The 24,360-nt window shown below is 41.1% G+C and overlaps 1 protein-coding gene across 6 annotated transcripts in view; it reads left to right on the top strand.

Moving 5' to 3' along the window:
* The first annotated feature begins 6,042 nt into the window (after positions 1 to 6,042).
* Positions 6,043 to 24,360, top strand: part of LOC116941692 (rho-associated protein kinase 2-like) — a 65,092-nt gene continuing 46,774 nt past the window's right edge. For 5 of the 6 annotated variants that reach the window (XM_032953018.2, XM_032953022.2, XM_032953017.2 and 2 more), the window contains exons 1-7: positions 6,043 to 6,298; positions 8,383 to 8,548; positions 15,766 to 15,847; positions 19,344 to 19,444; positions 20,875 to 21,012; positions 22,357 to 22,532; positions 23,869 to 23,953. In XM_032953018.2, coding sequence (XP_032808909.2) covers positions 8,459 to 8,548; positions 15,766 to 15,847; positions 19,344 to 19,444; positions 20,875 to 21,012; positions 22,357 to 22,532; positions 23,869 to 23,953 — 672 coding nt within the window. In that variant the 5' untranslated portion in view covers positions 6,043 to 6,298; positions 8,383 to 8,458. The remainder of the gene's footprint in view (positions 6,299 to 8,382; positions 8,549 to 15,765; positions 15,848 to 19,343; positions 19,445 to 20,874; positions 21,013 to 22,356; positions 22,533 to 23,868; positions 23,954 to 24,360) is intronic. The other variant, XM_032953023.2, reaches the window with a different exon arrangement.

The raw sequence follows: 24,360 nt of genomic DNA, 5'->3' as shown, positions 1-24,360 counted from the left end.
CTTTCACTTCAAGTGTGTTTACTTCTGGGGTTGGCGATCAACCGCGGTATAAAACACATTCCTGCAGAGGGAGCTGGTAGGAACGTTGGGTTGCTCGGTCAATGGCCAGGGTCAACGGCGGCGTGGTGTATTCCGCAAACATGCCCGACTGTGAGGGCGGGCACAAGCCGGCATGAGTAGGTTAAACGTTGAGTTTTATAAGGGCACCACGGGGTGACCAGCCCCTCCCCACCCAGCCCCACCCAGCCCCACCCCTCCCACCCAGCCCCTCCCCACCCTCCCCACCCAGCCCCTCCACACCCTCCCCTCTTCACCCAGCCCCACCCCTCCCATTCTGTATGCACGACGGACGGACGGACAGACACAATTATCCCCTGTGGGCTGGTGTAACCAGGAGGTTCCTACCAGTAATAGTGCTTCATCATCATCATCATCGTCACTCGTGATTTATCCACTGCTGGATGAAGGCCTTCCTCCCCCAAGCCGTTGTCAAATTTCACCCTCTTGCGTTGTAACAATCAGTTAAAGTCATTTTGGGTGCTTATTTCCCCACACTTCTCGGTTTCTGAGACACGTTTAGTAGAAGGCTTCTTATTTATCAAAAGCACACTGGGCGATGCATTGTGTAACGCAGCTACACATAGGCGATCCTAACACGTAGCCCCATCTCCGGCTTCGCTACGCAAGCTGTTCGACCAGCGCAGCGACGGTGATGGAGGGAGTCTTCTAGAAGATCAGCCACGTGGTCGGAGATGAAGAGACGACGATGAGCAGCAACGCAGCCAGGACCCAGGACTCGCAACAGCCCCGAACCTCTGGTTCGGTCCCCCTGATATCTGCCCGGCGTGGCCAAGCTCCACCTCTGGCCACGCCCCCTTTCCAGAACCTTCGGGCTGGTTCCTGGAGCTTCTCGACTAATTCTGCCTTTTACCTTTACCCCAGATATGCCCCCCCTTATAATAAGGAATTATGTAATGAAAGTCATAACCGTAATTACTCCGCCAGGCCGGCAGGTGTCACCCTGTAATTACACTTCTTCGCGCGAGGGGACATGGTGGTTGATGTACTTTTACTTTGAGACGCCTTTTTGGGCCATTTATATCTCTTATTCTGAAAGATCATGGGGGCACTCGGCGTTCCTCGTTTACCGGCCACTGCACCTCATGAAGACTCTTTAACAGTCTGTGTGGTCAAATGTAAATTCGCGTGGCGGGCACTTGGAGTCATTGGCATGTTACGGAGTTGACGTTGGGTTTTTTTGTTTGCCAGTTGTCAGTGGGATTTTTCCCCAGATGGCAGTATTGGCAAGCCTACACACCTGGTGGGGGTTTGTAGGCTTCATTGTTCACTTATCAGCTTTTGTGCATCGTGTTTTGTTGGTGTTGATAATGACCGTGTTATTTAACCACGTCCCCCTATAGGCACGATGCGCACTTGATTAAAAACATTCATTTTGAGGCACGTTGTTGGTATGCTACTTTGCATAATTAAGTTCCGTTTTCCATCAAGAGCACTCAACCGTGCTCTCGTCCACCGCTTTGTCTCATCAATTTGATTACGGATACACTTTCAGCAGTTGATACGGGTTCACACACATTTTGACGTGTTTTCCAGTTAAATTTTTATTTAAAGCTTTCGTGACTGCATGGATTTATATTTTTGGTTCTTTCGGTAAAGTCACGTAGAAGGGAAACAATAAAATAATAAAAATGTAAAACAATTTTTTTTATTGTTTCCCTTCTACGTGACTTTACCGAAAGAACCAAGAATGTCTTTTCCAGTTGTTTCCCTCTGACAGTTGTCAACAGTTGATTGAAACTATGTTTCGCTAATTTATCCCGAGACAAACTTAGCAGACATATTCATTAAGTTCTTCTCATACGTCATGCACATTGATTATATTGGTAAAAGGACAAAAATAAAAATTGGTTTTCTGTATCGACACAAGCACTGCTTCCCCCCTATGTTCCGTTTGGAATTGATAAAAGCTACCATACTGCCTCTACTTGATTACTGTGATATCGTGTATAAATCAGCCCCAAGTAATGTACTGAAGAAGCTTGATTCCATCTATCACTCGGCCTTAAGATTTGCATTGAACTGCCCATATAGGACTCACCACTGTGATCTCTACATTGGGTCAAACTTAACATCTCTTAATGTTCGACGGCTTGTGCACCAGATCTTATTTATTCACGATGTACTTACAAAAAAATCCGCAGACTACCTGCTGGATCTCCTCTCTGATTCAAAGAACAAATTTGACCTCAGGTCTTCGCTCATTTACCAGCTTCACATTCTCTATTGCCGTACAAAAATCGGAGGAAGGGCCTTTACTATTGATGCCCCCAGGGTCTGGAATGCTATTGCCAATAAACTGCAACTTGAATCACTACCTATGAGATCTTCACTCAAAACTGCTCTAGAGGAGTTGTACACCCCTAGCTGCCACTGCTATTCAGTGGCCTAAAATAAAATAAAATGTTTCGCTCCGGATGACCGCTGCAAAGTATTAACTGTATTTTGATTTAGTGTGCTGATCTTAAAGGTGCATTGAAAAATGTGATACTCCGACTGATGCTCCTGTTGTTGTGGAGTGACTCATGCAGCCAGCTATGGCTCTAGGGTTTGGTGTTACATGTTATTTATGTAGTTTATTGTTAAAAATTCGGTCACAGTCCCTATGATCACTGTTACATTGCATTTTTTGGCTTTATTTTGGTGATTTCGAAAACGTTATTTGGTTTGGCCATGTTTTTGTTTATTGTAGTACGGAGTTAGACTGATGGCCTTAATCTTAGTTGTCTTGTGGTTGTTGTTGTTTGACTTGCATTCCACTGGGATTTTTGCACACAGCGTTGGTGTACGGTGCTATTTCAGGAATATTTTGATTTTTTTTTCCCTGGATTTTCTGTTTACACAGTCACATAGTCACTTTAAGATGTTTCCTTGTTCGTGTTTTTGTTTGTTGCGGTTGCACCCGATTCAAGAGCCGAATGGCTCACAGGGCTATACCAAATAAATAAATGGAAATGGAACTAAGTTAATTTTACACTGGATGTTATAATAACGAACGGCCATGTCATCCGCAAAATCTGCGATAATTAAATTGCTTTCTTCATTAATTTCTATTCCTTTGGTCCTCAAATTCCAATTTTCGGAAAATATTTTCCAAGGTCAGTGTGAATAGTTTTGGCGATACCGTCTCATCTAGTACAAGGGGTCACCTTTAAAATTGGGTTTAAATATCGGCAACACAACCGCTTAAATGGGTAGAGTTGTAAAAGTACCGTACGATACATGTGTATTGACGTGAAATGAGTCACTGGAGCGCGTGCTGCTGGGAGATTGGTAGACAATAGAATTAGGGGTAAAAGCCCGTCTACCAGTTGCACCTGTGGGCAAGGCACGGAGCTATCTGGGGGATTCAGAAGGGTGCGGGGGGCCGTGGGCGGAGCCTGGCCATGCTGGGCAGGGTATAAGGCGAGCTCCGACTCATAATCGGGCTGCTGCGAGCTTGAGTGGAACTTGTTGTGTCATCGGCGTAGTGATCGTCACCCTCTTCAAGCTGTGGGTCTGGCAGCATGTTGGCTGCCCCAACCCGGTGTGTGGTTATCCCCTAAGGCTTTGAAGGGCAGAATGAAAGAGTGCCTCCTACTAGTGCCTGTGAATTAGTACACTACACATGCACCGTAGTCCGAGTGTAAGACGGGACGATACATTGCTCATAGCCCATAAGGTCAGTTAGATAATTATTCACTTGTCTGTCGGTACCACCTGGTGTGGCATAAGCTTTAGCGGTTACAAATGCTTTAAGTGGCCAATAATAATAATTAATAAGTATTACAGCTTGTATTGCAGGACCGTTCACACAAACTCAAGGCGCTGTAACACCAATGATATGAGGGGTAGGTTTGGGTAAGAAGTGAATTGTGAGATAACCATTTGAAATGAGTGGGTTAATCAAGTAATTAACTCATATTAGCCGTGTAAATAGATCGAAACTACTATGGATGAATTGGCACTTTGGGTGGTACAGTACCAATTTCTGGTCTGGCCATGGCCCATAACCCGAGTTCATGGGGGGGGGGGGGTGTGGGGGTGATTTAAACTCGACGCGTTTAACGTTGATGCCCTTTGCACTGAGAGCACACATGGGGAGACAGATCCGGTAGAGGTCGTGACAACAACGGGTCGTTACCTCATTTCTATTGGTTTGTGTGGGCAGGAGGGGGGCGTCTGGTATGTGACCGCGGAATTGGTGTGACAAAATAAAGCCGTCTACTTTAGGGTGACCGAGAGACGCTGACGATGAGCGTGAGAAAATTCGCAATGCACAACACACTTCGTTGGGTGACCAAATACAAAGATCCTCTATGTAGCCTTCACAGGCTTTTGGGGCAAGTGCTGTTAGCGAGTCGAACCTATGAAGGCCCGCGAGGCACACGACGGGGTGGTTGGCCAGCACCACGCCCGGCCGCCTTTGTCTTCCCAGTGGAAATATTTAGACATCGCACCAGGTACTTATTTGACGCTGAGACCACCATCCATGACACAGGTAGGCTGTTGCCATAAGGACAACGGTGCAGCGAAATACATTGTTGTACGGTACTTTCTATGCTCTCTGCCGTCATCAACTCCGCCCTGACTTCCAATGTGGTTGCTGGTGAAGTATGGTTAAGGGGCCGTCCATAAATGACATCACGCACCTAGGGGGGGGGTCAGATTTTTGTGACGATGTGTGACGAGGAGGGGGGGTTTGAGAAATGTGACGTCACATCAAAATGCGCAACTTTAAATAAATATAGAATTGTTATAACAACACTAATTGTTATAACAACACTCCTACAACATCAGAGTGCAGCGCCACATTAAATACGCACTAGAATGACAATAGTTTAAAGCGATTTGATGCATGTTTTATTTTCAAAATGGAAATATGGTTTGGGGGGGGGGGCAGAGCTTTGTGACGTCATATTTGAGGGGGGGTCTGACTTTTTGTGACGCCGTGTGACGAGGGGAGGGGGTCAAAAATCGTCCAAAATCGCGTGACGTCATTTATGGACGGCCCCTAACTCCCTCACGACCCGCATAGCATGGGAATCAAGGGTCCTCCGTGACCCTTACCCCAGTTCCTTCCTCTGCCGACACCCAGTGCATGCCCTCACCGGTGTGTGTGCTGTCTGTCCACCAGTTGCCGCTGGTGTCCAGCAGCCGGAGCTATGACACTACACATACATACACACCGACACACGCAATGCGGTGCAGTCCCTCATCCTACACCAGAATCGATGTTACACCGTCTTCAATATTAACACAAACCAGAAACGGTGCAGTGCCCAGTCCTGCACCAGACCCCGTGTTACACCCTCCTCATTGTCTACATAGCCCAGCAGGTGGTGCAGCAGGCCCCGTGTTACACCCTCCTCATTGTCAACACAGCCCAGCAGGTGGTGCAGCAGGCCCCGTGTTACACCCTCCTCATTGTCAACACAGCCCAGCAGGTGGTGCAGCAGGCCCCGTGTTACACCCTCCTCATTGTCTACACAGCCCAGCAGGTGGTGCAGCAGGCCCCGTGTTACACCCTCCTCATTGTCTACACAGCCCAGCAGGTGGTGCAGCAGGCCCCGTGTTACACCCCCCTCATTGTCTACACAGCCCAGCAGGTTGTGCAGCAGGCCCCGTGTTACACCCTCCTCATTGTCTACACAGCCCAGCAGGTGGTGCAGCAGGCCCGTGTTACACCCTCCTCATTGTCTACACAGCCCAGCAGGTGGTGCAGCAGGCCCCGTGTTACACCCTCCTCATTGTCTACACAGCCCAGCAGGTTGTGCAGCAGGCCCCGTGTTACACCCTCCTCATTGTCTACACAGCCCAGCAGGTTGTGCAGCAGGCCCCGTGTTACACCCTCCTCATTGTCAACATAGCCCAGCAGGTGGTGCAGCAGGCACCGTGTTACACCCTCCTCTATGTCGACACAGCCCAGCAGGTGGTGCAGCAGACGCCTGCTGCACAAGACCCCCGGGGTTGGGGGTGGCGCCGCGCGGTGCACGACGGGAACGCGCGGCCATGTTGCGCTGCTATGGCGCTGGGCCCTGGCGAGCGCTCGCCCCTCTCGTGAGGAAACTTTTTCGCGGGCGCTTTTTCGTTGTAAAACATTTAATTGCCACCTACCCAGCCGCCCCTCAAAGTTATATTGTCACGGAAGCAGCAAGGGGTAAAGTTCGCGGGAGTTTGTTTTTTTACAAACCGACGAGAAAAGTTGCCGGCGTTGTTGCGCGCCCTCGGCGTCTGTTCGGTAAGTGCGTGAGGCCCCGCGATAACTTTAGCAAACATGCGTTTTGTTATTAATATTTGTTATCTGTTACGGTTATTTAGGTTAATAGTAACTGTTATAACGTACGTGTTGTGCGAGCACTGTGTCGATGTTTCATTGTTTAAATGAGCTGAGGGGGAAAACAACGTTTCGCCAATAGCTGTTGCGGCAACACAATTGTTAACTGATAATAGTTGTAATACAAACACAAGCGTATGAATAAAATACGTGTTGAAAAGTATAAGACGTTCAATAATGCAGTCGCGGTTAAATACAGCGCGGTATGTATAATGAGATAACCACTGTACAATATTGCTGTCATGTGACGTCAGCGTGCAAGGCACGGGTTAACATTGTTTATTACAATAGGAACATTATTTAACGCTTGCTTGCTTTATTATTTAATGCTCGTTAATTATATTTTATAATTACGCATCGGTAATCTTAAACGGTAATGCTCTGATGTGACACGTAGTGAATTGGTTAACGAACACGCAAACATACTTGCCTCGTCATATTCAGTTATTTAATAATACAGTATAGAACTAGTTAATAATAGTTGCCATTTGTTTTCATGTAAAACGGAAAGAATTAAGTGCAGTTCGTTTTTAACGAAGAGGTTAATAACTTAACTGTTCGCGTGGAGTGAGAGCGTTAACTATACCACAATCTTATACAGTACCACTAATATTATTGGCATAACATTTTGGTTACCTACAATTATGGCTAAATTATACAGCACCAATGCTTATATATAACGGTCCTGGCAAACTTTTTTCTGTCCATGGGTAGCACATGGGTTAACGACTATTAATAGCACACTATTTTTAAAGTACTTATAAATGCTCTATGTTATTACATAAGAATGACAGTATAGAACACTTGTATACAATATTCGTAGTACTTGTCAGTTAATATAACACTGGTTAAATATGTTGCATACCATACTGGATAATAAGTTTCATCTTAAGTCCGCTTAGTTTGAAATTGCGTCATGTTAATACTTTTGTAATTGTGCTATAACGCTGGCTTATATTTTACCCATTCATGATACTCATAACAGTATTAAATCAATCACGACAGTGATACATTTGCAATAACTAATGAAGCGATAGTTCGTTCATTCTATTTCTCATGGAGAGCACTTTTTGTCATTCCACTGCGATTCTTCACCACGCTGGTCAATGCAGTTTGGTGAAGTATCAACGTGTATTTATCCACACTCCCCTCATCAGCTACCACATGTATCCACACAGACTTATGACAACTTGTCTGTGTACGGTGGTCACCCGTCCAAGCAATGACAAGGTCAGGGACATTATGGGTGATTTGGTCAATGTATAGTATCCTGAAACTTTTAAAAATGTTGTGGTATTAGAAAAAATAAGGATCCTAATGATTCACATCATTATCAGCTGTTCTCTGTTTACTGATGAAGGCTTCACTGCACTGTTGCCACCCCTGGGGGTTATGCAATGCCACATTCCAGAATAATAATACATAATGTTTAATATGTATAATGATACCCTATATAATATATCCTAACACTAATTTTACTACTGTGCCTTTAAACTAGCACGTGTAATCATTACATTAAACAGACTCATACCAGCTTCCGCAAACACACATTTTGTTATGCATGACGTGTATTGTTCTTGTGATATAACTGTATATCATTACCAAAGGACTTCCCTGAATTTCCTGTTCAATCAGACCAGCTCTTTTTTTACTTGAGCCACAGGGTCCGTCTCATGATCTTACATCCAAGTTCATACTCCGTGCCCTAAAATGCATTCCTGGAACACACGGGAAAGAACTGGATGACACAGTCACTGTTATACAATTAATTCATTACGTCTGTTTCTAAAATAGTATGTTAGTAGGTGCAGTGGCAGAGGGTGTCCTGAACAACCTCTCTTGGCTTCAGAGCAGTGGCTCACACAACCGTGTTTTCTCAGTCTCCTCTCTAAAAGAGAATCCATGTTTACCTAAGTCGCGGGAGTATTTGTATTCTATACTTTTAACATACATTCGTAAACTCTTCTTTGCCGTGCTTGCCTTTTCAGGTAAATATAGCAGGACTTGCTCTCTGAGAAAGTTGAGACATATTGGCGGAGGTTTCATTTGACGGGCGTCTCCGCCATGTCGATAGAGAGGATGGAGGAGCGGTGTCGAGTGCTGCAGGGGCTGATCCTGAATCGACGTTCCGAGCTACACGCGGAGTGCCTGCTGGTGAGAGGGTCTCACACACGCCTGAAGCCCATGCCGCCTAATTATCTCTCTCCCTTGTGCACATTATTGTATTACGTTTGCAATCCGGTGGCTGTAGCACAGTGCTGCTGGAAAAAAAAACTGTGTAGTAAATGTACGTGTGTGGGGGGGAATTTTATTGCACCTTGTAGATTGATGAGCAGTTTAGTTTTGTTTATTAAGTAGGTAATGTGACATACAGTTAGCTTATTCTGCTGTGTTTTATCTCGCATTATAACCTAGTGTGAGTGTCAAGACATGATCCAGCTTGTAAATGTATTAATAAATTATGTACAGTATTCATATATTATGGATGCCTTTCAGTATGTTGGTAGGTACGTGTGTATTTAAAAAAAGCTTGTGGAAATGTTGATTTTGGTAGCTTTGTTTATTTTGTGCAGCTATGTAAGCTGGGCTTTTTGAGTGTACAGACGTGTGAAATGTGCAGCAGCCTGCGGTACAGTTGTTTTGTGGCAGTCGGGTGTCTCAGTTATTTCTGGCACGTCCCTGGTCCTTCGAGGGCACACTGACTCAACGTACCGTAGTCACCCATACTTTACTGCACCTTAAGGAGCCCGGTATTAATGCATTTGCTGACCATTATGTGATGTAAAGATAAACGTATAAAAATACGAATTTTAAACTGAAAGCGGGTTGAAAAGTTTTTAAATTCAAAATGGTACGTAAAATTGCCTTTCACAACCAATAAATTGTGCTATTTTATTTCAAAACAAATTGTAGAGAAAATAGTGTTTAGGCTATATCAGAGATCAATGGCAAGGTGACATAAACATTTCATCCACACCTTGTCATTTGTGTGTTTGTGGAAACGTGTCCCAAATAAAGTAATTTTATTTACAGCATGAATCCAGTTTTTAAAAGCAACTTGTGGGTGGTAAAAATGTATTGTTAAAAACATATTTGTAATAAGCTTTTTTTAAACAGCTGCGTTACTGTATTTCACAAGGTATAATTATGCTATTCTGGCAGCCATCAAATGGCAGTAAACCGGTACACGGGGCAGCTAAAAATATGTTTTAAATAATCATGAGCATGTGATTGTTAGCCGGCTGCAAACGACGTACCTTCTGGTGGCACAGCTGCTGTCTATTACACGTATATGTATGTACACCTGGAAAAAATGGTAGCTAATCGTGTGTCATTATTTTGGAATTTTTCTTTGTGGAGCCGTTCACAATCATGTCTGTGTATGGTGCGGTATTTTCAGGCCAACGTGCGGGACCCGACGTCATTAACAGGAAGTTGTTATAAATAGCAATGATGTCGAGTAGAGCAGCTCCCAAACCTCATCCATTGCTCCCTCAAATATAAGTTTTAGGCAGGACCCTGTGCTGTCCTGTGACAGATGTCTCTTGGCATTTTATAAATTTGACTTTTTATTGGATATGTCAGGTGTATTGATGATTTTTTATTTCGTAATTTTGAAAAGGTGCTCAAGGCCAAGCAGTCTGGCATGAACATGTGCAGTTTTTGAGTTTGTTGGTGTTGACAACATCAACAGTACAAATTCTAGATAAAAAAAAACACTTTTTAGGTGCACACAAGCTGATTTACAAAAAAAACCTTTCATTTACGGTGCACTTGTCAAATTCCTGCCAAATGGAAATTAAAAGCTACACTTTCTACTCACGTGCATTATTATGGTGCCGTTTGTTAAGTAACTGAATGTAAAGGAAGACAATATTTACCTGTTGGGAATAAAAAGTTCCATTCTAGCAGTAATAACAACAGTATAAAAGTATTTTTCATGGTACTTTAGTACAGTATTTGGGAATTGGATTATCAGATACAGTGGACACTGTAGATAAGTGTGCACGTTTTACTCTTCAACACTGTCATAAATGCCACTGTATATAAACGTGCATATACTTTTGTAGACTATGTTGTAGTGTGGTTTATGTACTCTTGTTGTGTTGGCAGTATTGTCCTTTCACCAATATTTTTTTCTTTAGAACATTTCTTGTACATTACTTTTTGTTGCCGATATTTATCTTGAGCCCAATTTTGCATATTACAGGGCTATGTCATCCAATTGGAACATAAACACTGTCAAAGAAAGTAGAGCAACATATGCATTTTAAGCAAAGAAGCATGAAGAGATGCATTTTGAGAATTAAAATCAAGACTGATAGGAATACAATTTTCAGAGAGCAAAAGCAAATTAGATGCGTCATATTGACTCTTAAGGAAAGGAATTTGGCGTGTGCAGGACACATGGCTAGAAAGAACAATGGCTAATGGACTAATGTGGTGAAGGAATGGCAGCCAAAATAGAGAACACTCCTCAGAGGGTGATCATAGTGGAGATGGCGTAATGGCTATTTAATGTGCAGGAACGAGGTGCATTACAACACCATGAAAGATGACATTGGTGTAGGCAGGTCTTCATCTGGTAGTGGATAGGTCATGGGTGATGAAAGTTTGGTCATGTGTCATATATTTATGCTGAATTTGTGTACCACACACTTGGCATTGCAAAACCATTGTATTGCAAATTTGACAATTTGGTTTAATATATTGTGCTTGAAACACTGTTTATTGGTCTAACTTTTAAGAATGACTAGACAACACCTTTAAAAAAAAAATGTAATGTTGGTGGAAAAAATGTCAAGCAATGAAAGATTTCACAAATTCATCACACCAGGGCAATTTATCATAACTCTTAAACAGTCCAAACAGGAAATATTAAATTATATTCGTGTTGAAGTGCATCCAGCACTTCATTGCCTCTGTTTAAAGTGCATTCATGCAGGTGTTGCAAGCATTCCATTTAAAACTACCCACAATGAGTACCCTATGTTAATCATAAACCAGCTATGATTCAGGCATGCCATCTCAGTTATTAATGTTACTTTCTTCTGTTCATATTATTGATTTAAATAAAGTATATTTTGTCCATTGGTGGGTGGTGTCAGAGGATGCACTCCCTCGTTGAGGGGTCACTATCCTGAAATTAATTGACATTCTAATCGGTCACTACTAATGTTGCATTTTTAAAATTGCTAATTGGACAGAACCCAAACAGTCTGTTGAATGCAGGAGAACAGTGTCCATTTTTGGGAAAACATTGTAGCTCTGTTGTACGATAGGAACGTTATTACTCTTTGGTTCTATTCGGTAAAGTCACGTAGGTAAAAAATAAAACAACAAAAATCACGACGTTTTGGCCACAACACAAGCGGCCTTCATCAGGTGAAGGTACCAGACTGTCTCGAGGACAGCGCTGGAGTGAAACACAGCCATGCTCAGACCACGACCTTTAAGCTGTGTGCGAGGAAACAAGGTGCCTTGACAAAGGAATTAGCATAAAAAATTAGCATTTGATTGGCCGACTTAGCATGATGAACGGTGTAGAGGTGGTGTACATGCGGGTGAAGATGCCGGTTGGCGAGGGGGGGAGGGGGAGTTTACCTATTGATGGTGTGAAAAGGGAATTTTTAAGAGCTGCGATAGTTTGAGGTACCACTACTTGAAAAATATACTGTACCATTAAAATTAGTTTAATGTTTGGTTCGATTTAGAACATCTTTCCAATGGTTGCTTAATTTGAAACCATCTTCTCGGTTGAAATTGTGTCTGTGTTTGTAGATCTGAATTGCCTCGTGAACAAATCTCTGATAAAAACCCGTGGGTTTGCAAAGAACCTTGGTATCGGAGAAAATTATATCGTGATCACCCACAGCGTTGTAACAGTGATCAGCTACGGCAGAAGAATTCGTTCTGCCGTGTTTCAAATCTGATTTTGCATGTTTAAAAGTGTTGCGCAAAAATCTGGTACATTGTGAAACTTGTGTTGTGTTACCTTGCTATTTAAAAAAATCTTTGAAATCTGTGCTATGTTTTAGCAGCAGTCCACATTCTCTTCATATTTGTTTACCAGTATCTTCTTGCATGTTGACGTGCTGTGTCTTATCTCACCTAAATAGCAGGGAATTCAACTATGCTCTATATTGGAATGAGAGTTGAAATAATGAAAGAGCTCACACCGAATCATGGCAGGGCTTTAGAAGGCAGCTATTGGGGTATTGTTTGTTTCCCCTAAGGTCATGGCCTGTTTTGACTTCCTGGCTGGCTGAGGTCATTGTACAAACGGTGGCATGGTGATTGCTTGCTGAGGGATGGTTAGCAATGGGATTTGTTTTTTTTAATGACCTCATTGGGGATTCTGATGTAACTTTACCAGCCTAATAGCGCCCTGTGGGTGTCAGAAAACTTGCATGTCTAATTTATGTTAATTTGACTTTTTTCCCAATTCTTCTGCTTGGTGCCTTGGGAATTGGTTTATCCAAGTAAACATGTTATGTACTTTTATTTTCTTCACATGGGATGTGTTTTTTAATTGAAAACCATGTTCTATCCGTTTTTGATTCAGAAATGTCTTATGGAATTGATAGTCTAGCAACCTTTATTGTGGATTGATTTAGCTTTTTTGTGAATAAATACCTGGACATAAGGCACTAGCCATTGCTACAGTCTACATTATAGATTGCCAGTATGCTCACCAGCTTAAAAACCAGACTACAGTCTACATTATAGATTGCCAATACTCACCAGCATAAAAACCAGACTACAGTCTACATTATAGATTGCCAATACGCTCACCAGCATAAAAACCAGACTACAGTCTACATTATAGATTGCCAATACGCTCACCAGCTTAAAAACCAGACTACAGTCTACATTATAGATTGCCAATACGCTCACCAGCTTAAAAAACAGACTGCAGTCTACATTATAGACTGCCAGTACATTCACCCAGCTTAATAACCATTGCTACAGTCTACATTATAGACTGCCAGTACACTCACCCAGCTTAATAACCATTGCTACAGTCTACATTATAGACTGCCAGTAAACTCACCAAGGTTAAGAACCAGGCTACGGTCTGCATCAGTGTTTTTTATTATTTTCACTTTTATTCACTTTATTTTTATTATTATTTTTCTGTCTATGTGACTTTACCAAAGAACCAAAGAATACGGCACTACTTTAACTGTGTTTTATACATATAAATGGTTGTGTGAATTATTTTTCTCATGATATTTCAGAAGAGTTATACAGTTAACGTTTTGCATGATTACCTGACTAAGCTGTTAAACATATATTTTTTTAGCAGTAGTAATGTTAAGTCAGATTTAGCCATTTTCCCATTCACTGCTGGATGTTTGACCATACTTGATAATGCTGCATGTGCAGGTTAGTGGATTCTAGTATTATTACACATCACTCACTATGGTGTTAGCTGTCATTAGGATACAATTTGGGCTACTGGGTTTATCGCCTAGTGCACTAACCCCTGCTGCACCACTTATCCACCCCCATTTCATTTGGGCCCTCAAAGACTATGACGTGGAGATTTATTGATTTTACTCACATGGCAGCAGTCAACCTTTAAGGTCTAATTTGCTTTTAAGGCTTGTGCTAAACACTTAAAATGTATCATGTCCACAGTCAGACAACCAAATAATTTACCTTCCATGGAATGTCACTATCGCTGATGTATGTTATGGTCTATGTTGTTGAACTTATTTCGCACCATAAGTAGCCAATAGTGTTAATCGGAGGTGCGGTGATAAAAACGTGGTTAAAGCCCATGATTTCCAGTAGAGTTTATCCACCAATGGTCCCTTTTCAGTGCCCAGCTGCCGTTCACTTTTCTAAATGATCATTTCGGTCATGTTTTTTTTCTCTGTGTTTTGTTTTAGTGGCCACGTAACCAAGCACCCTGTGCTGCATGGCTGCTATTTCTCTCAGCTGACCAACACGCGGTGTTTTTCACACAGACTGGAAATGCCTCCTCACGAAGCCAGTTAATGAACGGATGACCCCCACCCAGAGGGATTTATGCGTGGTCACTCTATCTTTCATTTTGCACCATCTCACGTGAAAAGGGCTTTCACCATGCTGCCAGTATCAAACAAGGCAGAGTCCTGTTAACAGCACAACACTATGCGCTATATTCCAGGGTGTTGAAATCCAAAACCTAATTGGTGTATTCTCAAAAAAGTAACCTGAATAATGGTCCGATTGTCTTAGAAAGCTATGTGTTGTGTAAATAGACAATATACACAAAAATAGGCCATTTACACAAGTATAAACATATATTGTAATATACTTGCTGAAAGATCTGTTCAGAAATTATGTTGGTGTCTTGTGTTTCTTATTTTAAAGTATTTTTTTCGTATAAAAATATGACGAAACAGTGGGTGTTTGCAGTGCTTGTCTTATTACTCGTGGTAAATACATACGTGTCAGCAGTTTTTCATTAATAAAGTGCTTGCTTAAATATCCACGTATTTGGTAACATTTGATGTTGTTGAAATGCAAGTTTGTTCCTGAAGCAGCTGGGCCTTCACTTAGCAGTGAGGGAGTGTGGTGGCAGGCGGTGATGATTCGATAGCTATAAATAAATACACCAGGCCCAGGCCACTGCAATAGTGGTAGCAGGGAATGATGTCATGACAGGTTTATGTGGGGCTCTGTTTGTTGAAAACAAATGGCTTCAGTTGCCACATGGTATATGCCCAAAACAAAATTTCTGTCCCCGTTGTATGGTTAGCGGCATGTTTTCATATAATGCCAAAACTGGTCTGACCTCTTTTTTTTCTTTAACTGTACATTGCTGCCTGTTACATGAACCTTTTTGGGGTCACAATGAGTTAGTGTTTTTTTTTACAACTTGTCATTTTGACATTTTCATTCAAGGCACTTCATCAGTGCCATTCATATATCTAATTTACACATGACTGGATTTTGTGCACGAGTTGAAATATTAGTATAATGGAAAAGAAATAACCATTTTTACCAATAGTATATGTTTTTAAATTGTAAAGCATGAAAGACAGCCACATTTTCCTCATTGTTATTGTACAAAGGATGAGGTGTATGGGCATTGGAAGACATAATTTGTACGAACATTGTAAGAGCAAGATTCTATGTCGTTGTGACCTTTAATCTCAACACATTGTGCATTTTTGATTGAATGATTGTCTGAAAAAAAACTACTTAAAATGAAATTGGAGGACAAACATGCCTTTTTGAATGTGCAAACATTCTCAAGCATGTGACTTGTAGTTTAATTTCGTATATAGGCCTTTATGTAGCTCTTGATAAGCATAACCTATCTGGGCTGTAAATTCATGCTGCTGATTGATGTATCAAATGTGTATATTCTCCAGGATGGACTCTATGCGCTCGTGCTTGATTTGGACTTTCCTGCACTCCGAAAGAATAAGAATGTGGAGAGTTTCTTGCAACGATGTAAGTGTCTCATGCATTTACCAGCAGCGTAATATTGCTATGAATGCACTTTTAATGTATCAGAACAAACATATTTATTGAATTAAGGGTTATAGTTTTTAGTATTTTATTGTATATTTTTACAATGTTGTGCCATTTTTTGTAACATCCTGGCAGCATCCACAGCGGCAACTTGTATCTTCCCTGGGTGACTCCCAGTTTCATAAAGTTGTGCTTTTACGGGCTAGCTGGATGCCCTTCAGTACCTGTAAAGGGGGGCAGAACTTGACCGTACACTGTTGTTATTTTTTTCTCTGTACTACCCACCTGCCTTCACAAATAATATTTACTTATAGATATTCTTTTTTGGAATTCTGAAATAAGAACCTGCCTCTTGTGGGACTGTCTTGAGTGATGTAGACATGTGTCCTTTGCCCGTTTGATGCTGCAACACAACATGTTGCCGTGCCACTTGCTGGATCCTCCCTTAAAGAGCAGAGGTGCACGGGCATCAATGGGCACATGGGTGGCTTTCCTCTCAGGAAAAGGAAAAAGAGATCGGATGACCGTTCTTGGCATTCTTCCTCGGGAGTTGTGTACACTTTGGGTATGGAGAATGATTAAGCTGGATCGGACTTACAAAACAGAAACGTATCTTGGATTTTTAGAAGGATCATTTTCTGTGGAAGAACTTTGGTTAAATTGGGAGGTCCCTCGGGTAGAACTTTGGGACTTTCAAACGAGGGTGGTCAGGAGATTGGCCTTACTGCGAAAGAACAGGCCACCTTTGGAAATATTTACACACGACAGTTCACAAGTTCTGTTCACTTGACTTTTTTCTGTTATAGAAATTGTTTTAGTGTTGTGCCATTCTGCTAGGGGCCTTTAAATTGGGCTTTTGCAGGCCCCTTGGCACATATGCCATTGGTAGCATAGGTTTTGCTGGGGCACCTAGAGGTGCTAGAGGGGAACACCCAACCACGCTCAGATAAAGCTGATAGGGATTTGGGTGAATAATTCCATAGATACCATGAATTTGGGGTTATTCTGGCTTAAATGGAAATTTAGTTTAATAAAATGTATTTTATCGGAATGGTATCCCTGTCACCAATTTTGAGGGTACAGTGAGGATTTAGCCCAAGAGGCAAGCCTGGTTTTGTCTTTGGTCTCGATGGTAGCACTATGAGATTTACCATTGTTGTTAAGGCGCTATTGCCAACCCCCTGTTTGAGCTGATGGCAACCTGTGATTTACAGAATTTGTCACATCAAGCACTGTTCTTAGTAAAATCATGTAAGACACAAGGGTAGGAAAGCGTAAAGCAATGATGGCCTCCACATTTTTTATAGAGTTTATTCAGGGTAAGTGATTTGGCTTCATCATTGGGTTTGCCCAATATTTTTTCAGGGCCTAGAGAACAGAAGATTCAGCTGTCTTCACTACTATCCTTCGCTTTTTCACTCGCAAAGAGTGCTCCACTTTTACTTGAGACATTAACCAGAATTCCACAAATTGGATCATTTTGTTCATTTTCTCACTAAATGTTAGGGTAATTGGCCTCCTGGTTACAGATATTTCTTTAGTAATGTTTCAGACAGGCAGGAGTGACCACTTTGCACAAGATTATGGAAATTCAACAAAAATCTTGGTGACCTCTTATGTTGCTGCCCAATGTGCCTAGATGGAATCCAATTATAAAACAGCATCTTGCAATACTGTATTCTGAATGCCTTTGAGACACCAAAGACTAAACCTATTGGCGTTAATATACACAGCATCGGGAGGGTTGTGCTGTATGCAATTTAAGGAACAACTCCTGCATTGTCCTCCCCTCTCTACTGGTTGGGCTTTGGAAGTAAATATCTCAGTTTATTGCTATGGGTGTTGCCAGGTCATGCAAAAATGATTAGGAATTATGTAAAAATAAATGCTTATAGCCCTGGGTAGCACCCACAGAGTTCTCAACTTTCTCCCTGTTAAAAGCAGCACTGTGGATTATCTGCACTGGTGTTATAATAGGTGACAGTATGGAGAACAATAAGCTATCGTTGGATATAGGAAGAGGCATGAGGGAATAAGTTCTCGTAGGCAAATTAAAGAAGAGGAAAAAACATGTAATACATTTGTATCAACAACTATTTAAAATGTACCTGTCCTTCAGTATCTTTAAACATCTTATGTACCCGGTGAAGGGTACTTATGAACATTATCAGTGTACGGTTGATCCCCATGCCATTTATTATCTAGGTAGAACTAACCATTCAAACACTTCTAGGCATGGCTGGGACTCACCTGGGGAATGTACTTAATAGGCCTGCAAAATGCTATCTTTGCACAAGTATTTGGCTTATCAATTGTGCTGTTGGCATGTCATGAGATGAAGGTATGTCAACTTGTATGTCTTGCAGAGCAATACACTTCCCTATGTGAAAAGACTGCCCATGGAGCGTGATTTCACAGATCTACTTCTGAGATCCCTTAAAATACCCTGATATAGAGATGGCAGTTTTGTGCATTGCTGGTCAACACTATTTTTTTTATTCATAGGGCTAGAAGTTTGCAAATTAAGTGAAAAAAAAACAAATGTAATCTGATGAGATTTGTTTTGTGTTGGTAACTAGGCTAAAACTGTCAATGGGCTACAATTCTGAATCTGCTTTAATTATGAGAGGCTCCCTCGTTTCTGATTTTGAGTCTCAGCATTGCCAGCTCGTTGCACTGATTCCTGCAGCAACTAGCCACGTTGGTAATGTTTTAATATTATATTGTATTTGCCTTCACAGTGCACGAAATGGCAAATGGAAATTAATGGTGCATATCTAGAAATTATATTATTATTGCTCTCAGTAAGCTTACACGTGAGATTCTAAAGTAATAGACATTGGCACACTTGCTGTTGGCCATTTGGAAAACTAAGAATCCATAATGCATTGGCCCCATACACAACTGAAGAGCCATCTCCTGTCCTTTCAATAGCATGTTTTTTATTCACACAATTTAATTGATGTGGAACATCAGGGTTAAACTTTTTCCACCCTATAAATAAGCATGAATATTTCAATTTCATGTCTCAAAACCTTAGTGGCATGAGTGTGGGAATGCTCAAATGTGTTAAAGATTTCATAGACTTAGTCTTAAATGCTCTAATGTAAGAATGTCAATCATACAGAAAACCCTCATTGTGTTTTGGGGCTTTTTAGAAGGGGCCTGCATTGAAATTCTTGGCCAATTCAAGATAGCATTTTATATATGGGAAGAAATCTGAGTAATACAGAGAAAACCCACGTGTATATGAAGGGAAAACAAGGGTCTGCACAAATGTGCTCACAAACAACTTCACTTGGAGAACTGCTATTTCCTGGCCACCTTGCATATCAGCGTATTTTGGGAGTTCCACAAACTTGCGTGATCCATCAATCCTTTCTCCAAAATGCTAAATTACAGGCATGTACCACCACATTGAATTCTAAACAAAATGACCTTGCTGCTTTATCCCAACGTCTCATTGTCCATACAGATGGGGAGGCAGTGGGGAAAGTGCGAGACCTCCGAATGCGGGCCGATGACTACGACTCTGTGAAGGTGATCGGGAGAGGCGCGTTCGGGGAGGTACAGCTGGTAAGAAGTCCAGGCTTCATCGCTTACATGCAGAGTCAAGCCTAGCATGCTTCCTGCAAATTGTACTTCATTAATTTTGTGCTTTCTTTGACCTATCCTGCCCATTTTTGCAGACTGTATGACTTGGGTAAAACGTTACATTTCTGCTGCCATCCTTGGCTTAACATTGATGATGTCAAGATTCATCAGTTGAAATCAAATGTTCAAATTATGATGCATGACTAAACAATGTGTAATTAATTCATAATTTCCAATAATATTGTTTTATGAAATGTATATAGCTTCAACTTGCACCGGAAGGCAAAACATTTAATCTGCAATTTAAGGTGTTATGCCAAAGTCGACAGTTTATTAGATGAAGGGTGAGCTATTTATTGCTTGGTGAGATGAAATGATTGCTGCCCTCTTATTGGGTATTGAATACCTGTTATCTGTATTCCCAAGATGTTTATATTTCTGTTAACGTTTCCATTTTTTAATATTGATGACACCATTAAAGCAAAACATCCTATGAAGAGCAGCTTACATTGAAATGGCACTGGGTGAGATGGTACATTAATATTCAATATAGAATGACAATTGAGATGTAATATTTATATTGTGATTATGTTGGTGCTATTGGGTTCACGTCGAACAAGTTATATACATCCTTATTATATTAGGTTGAGTTAGTCCACTGTTAAGTGAGGTGTATTTTAATATGGGAAAACACATGGCGTTTATATTGTGTAATTTCCACGCTATTTCCCCAAAAGGAAACAGTACAAATGGCTCCATTGGGTGTGCCAACTACGCCCTTATACCCTCTATAGCCAACAAGGAGATTCTGTTTAAACTACTAGAGAGAACATTTTAGTAAACTTTTTTTGTTGTAATGATGATGTTTAATAAACGTTTTCCTATTCTTGGTTCTTTTGGTAAAGTCACGTGACTTTACCGAAAGAACCAAGAATATGAATCCCCTGCAGTCACGGAAGCTTTAAATCAAAATTTAAACGTTTTCCTGTTATAAAGACCAACATCTCAAATATCCCTCTTCTGCAAACATATCATGTTTGATGAGAAAGAACATTGTCTCCTAACCCATTTTTGGGGGGACAGGTGGGCTTTACACCAATAGATCTTTCTCATGGATACTTAAATTAATTGTTTTGTGCATACAACCTAAATATCTTTGTCAGTCACAGCCTCCTCTGATCATCACGGTTACAAAGAAACTAGATTTAACTATAACGCAGTCTTTTGAAGTGCACTTGTGTTGCGGGGCACTTTAATGAATAAAGTACAATATTTATGTTTGTGTTCTATGTTTTTAATATTTATACAAAAATGCATTACTCTGCAGTCGAGAAAAAGTGCATATTCAGAGATTCTAATAGTTTATGTGCAAATAAGTATTTTTTCTTATTTCCTTTATTTGTGTTCTGCAGGTGCGTCACAAGGTGACTAAGAGTGTGTATGCCATGAAGCTGCTCAATAAACTAGAGATGATCAAGCGCTCTGATTCAGCCTTCTTCTGGGAAGAGAGGGACATTATGGCTTTTGCAAACAGTCCCTGGATTGTGCAGGTACATTGCGAGTTTGTAGCTCTTATAGTTTTTCACGTGCACTGCTGCTTTTGAAAATGTGTTATTACTGCGGTTGATAAAAATAATGTCCATGCACAATTTGTTTGTAAAGCCTTTGTAACTGCGAAATGATATTGCACCCAAATATTTTTCACGATCTGCGAGCAGTGTTTGCTGTATATGTGTGCTCAAGGCCAGTCACGTACGATTGCCATCACATTCATACTACATGCAGCAGCAGTTTTTCCTTTTGTAATGCTGCATTGATTGTTGGAGGAATTGATTAGTTAAAATTGTGGCCAATCGGCCTTCATGTGTTTCTCAAAGTACATGGTATATTGATTCACCCCTTCTTGCTATTAGTAGTGAGCTCTTAGGCCGATGTCTTTGAGTACAGTCTTAACGGTACTTTTTGGGAGTCCACCGAGCGCTGTGCCCCTTGTTCACATGAATAACAGCTTTTGTTTGGCTTAATTAGAACATGTACATAACCGATAAGATGTGAGGTCAATGTGTTTCAATGTAAGTCATTTTGTTTTTGAGCCCTCGCCATATCCCCCCTATGTTTTAATGATTTTCTTTTTCCACGTTAATGCTGATGGTCAATATTATTTCAGCATCCTCGATTTATGGGCAATTTAAACTTAAAATCTGAAATCATAATTATGTTTTATTCTTTGAATCTTAGAACCCATTGTTTAAATGTGATTGTGATCAGTGCATCTTCATGACAAATCGTTTATCACCTCTGAGTTACACCAACCTAAATAACCTGCCTCTGACTTTTATAGTGTTAATACAATCACTCCTCCCTTGTTCAGTCCTGATTATCACTTTTGAACTGGAACATTCATTTCATTATTCACAATCAGCTTTGCTCATACCCCCAGAGACTGAAAAAACAGTTCTCTCAAAGGAAGCTGTAACCCAAAAAACAATCATTACTGTAGATGCTTAAATAGATTCTGTTTCCTGGACTGCCAAACATAAGTTTGGAGCTTCGTTAATGAGAGCGAATAAATCTCGTTTTTTATGACCAAGCGCATCATCATGGGACAATCAGAATCGCCAAAAAAATATGATATAAGATATGATTGATTTTGTATGTGTGTAATGATTCCTGAATTAATATTGATTGTTGTATTCATGATACCTTGGTTTAAGCGTGTATCTAGCAGTCAGTAACCTATGGTTTTTGCATGTATTGAATTGCGACATTTAATAATGCCATTCAAATCAACGGGAGAGATCTTTGTTTCATGCCAGGTTTTATTTTTATTTCAGGAGAGCTTGCTGCTTTAATTGTACACTCATGACATAATCACTGTCGCATGTGCGCTGCAGCTCTTCTACTCGTTTCAAGACGATCGCTACCTGTACATGGTGATGGAGTACATGCCGGGTGGGGACCTCGTCAACCTAATGAGCAACTACGATGTCCCCGAAAAGTGGGCTCGCTTCTACACAGCCGAGGTGGTGCTGGCCGTCGATGCCATCCACTCCATGGGTTACATCCACCGGTAAGAAAGGGGCTGGGTGCAGTGTGGGCAGTTGTGTTGCCAGCGTCCCCCCCCTCCTCTCCACTTGTGTCATGAAGTGGAACTCATCACCCAGTGAAGCAGCTGCAGAGGACTTAATGCAGGATTTTATCCGTACTTGACTCAATGGTCATGAAGCTGCCTCTTCCTCAATCTCGAAAACTCTTATTTTGATGGGGACGTGCCCCGAGTGGTCAGTTTTGAATTTCACATCGTGAGGGCTGTTATTTTCACGGGAAATTGCTGTGTTTTTTTGGGGGGGAAATACTGCAAGGTTGCCCTGTTGTTCATTTTACCCTTTAATCTGGTTTTGATGAATAGCAGTGGTGGGAGAAAATGTGTCTTTCAGTGGTACAAGTAATCATGGTGCACATATAGGCCTCTTTCATGAAAAAAACGTGTTTATGAAGTGGCATACATAGCAACATCATGAGTCATGCATTTCGCTTACACTGCAAGTCATATTAAACTTGACAGTGAATTGTTGATAAGTTGATTTTTGACATTTAGCTTTTTCTTAAACAAATTTAAATGTAACCTGTTTTGAATTACATTTTTTCAAGGATAGCATTTCCTTGTACAGGAATCTTTTGGTTCCTAAATGCATAACTTATGCAACATAGTTGCATTGTGTATCCCCTGCACATGCTGGTTTTTACTGGTTGAAGTTGCACTCCTGCCTGATATGAGCCACACACAGACCCTAGTTCTGAAGAAACCCCATGTGATTTCTCATACATGATTTGAATAAAGATGGAACTGGGATAGAGGGTCAGTGTAGAGTGAGGCATTAGAAAGCAGCCAGTCCTAAAGATAATGTTATACCACGAATTGCTTCAACGCTTTTGCTAACCTCTTTACTGTCAGATGGCAGCTTGACCTTTATCTTATCGAAGCGCTGAGCACTGGCAGCTACTGACATCCTGCCCACCTGCATATCACATTTATCTGACGGACAGTGCAGTCACTGCAGCAATTCCTTGGGTTCTTAAAGGGAACAAAATCAATCCATCTTGCATCCCGAGCATTTAAAGAAATTGAAAGCCACGCATCAGCAGCTGTGACTTATTATTATATGTGAGCTGTAGTGAGGTCCATATGACTTTAATCTCAAAGAGGTACAATATACTTATGGAAGTGTTTTTTAAAGGCTGTTCTGTGCATTCCTGAATTTGAAGAAACTGGTTTTGCTTGCTTATATGTTAGCCAGATGCCTCACTGTACCGTTTTGTAAATATGTACTATGCTAACAATGTTTATGGATGTTAGCCATTATTCTTCTGATGGAGATTGATTTTCATGGGTTCTATGTGTCCAGAGATGTGAAGCCAGACAACATGCTGTTGGATAAGTCTGGCCACCTCAAGCTGGCAGACTTCGGCACATGTATGAAGTTAAACAAAGTGAGTGTATTACTCCACATGTATTTATATGTGCATGTTTTACTTGTGGTTATATTATCGTGAATTCATTAAGTGTTGTATTGTATTCATGTCAGAAAGCTACTGGTTTTGGTAAGTTGAGCTTGTTTACAGAGTTTACTGTTGCCGATTTTATTGCCTTTGTAATGTCTGTTGTGTTTCACGGAGTCTTGCCACTGAATCACATCAATAAAAACTCATACAGTACTTAGCAACAACGTGCTTCTTTGTATAGGGGTATTGACTTGGATATTGTTTTTACACAAACTCATTAGAGTCTTATCAATTCCAGAGAGAGAGAGAGAGATAGATACCAATTTTTGGCCTGCAGTGCATTATTACGGACTTCTGCAACAGCAGTTATCTTATTTAATTTGCCATGAATTGTT

This window comes from Petromyzon marinus, chromosome 12 (genome assembly GCF_048934315.1).
Source record: "Petromyzon marinus isolate PM22_M1 ecotype Great Lakes invasive population chromosome 12, UKy_Petmar_22M1.pri1.0, whole genome shotgun sequence".
Lineage (NCBI taxonomy): Eukaryota > Metazoa > Chordata > Hyperoartia > Petromyzontiformes > Petromyzontidae > Petromyzon > Petromyzon marinus.
This window is presented reverse-complemented; position numbering and strand designations above follow the sequence as displayed.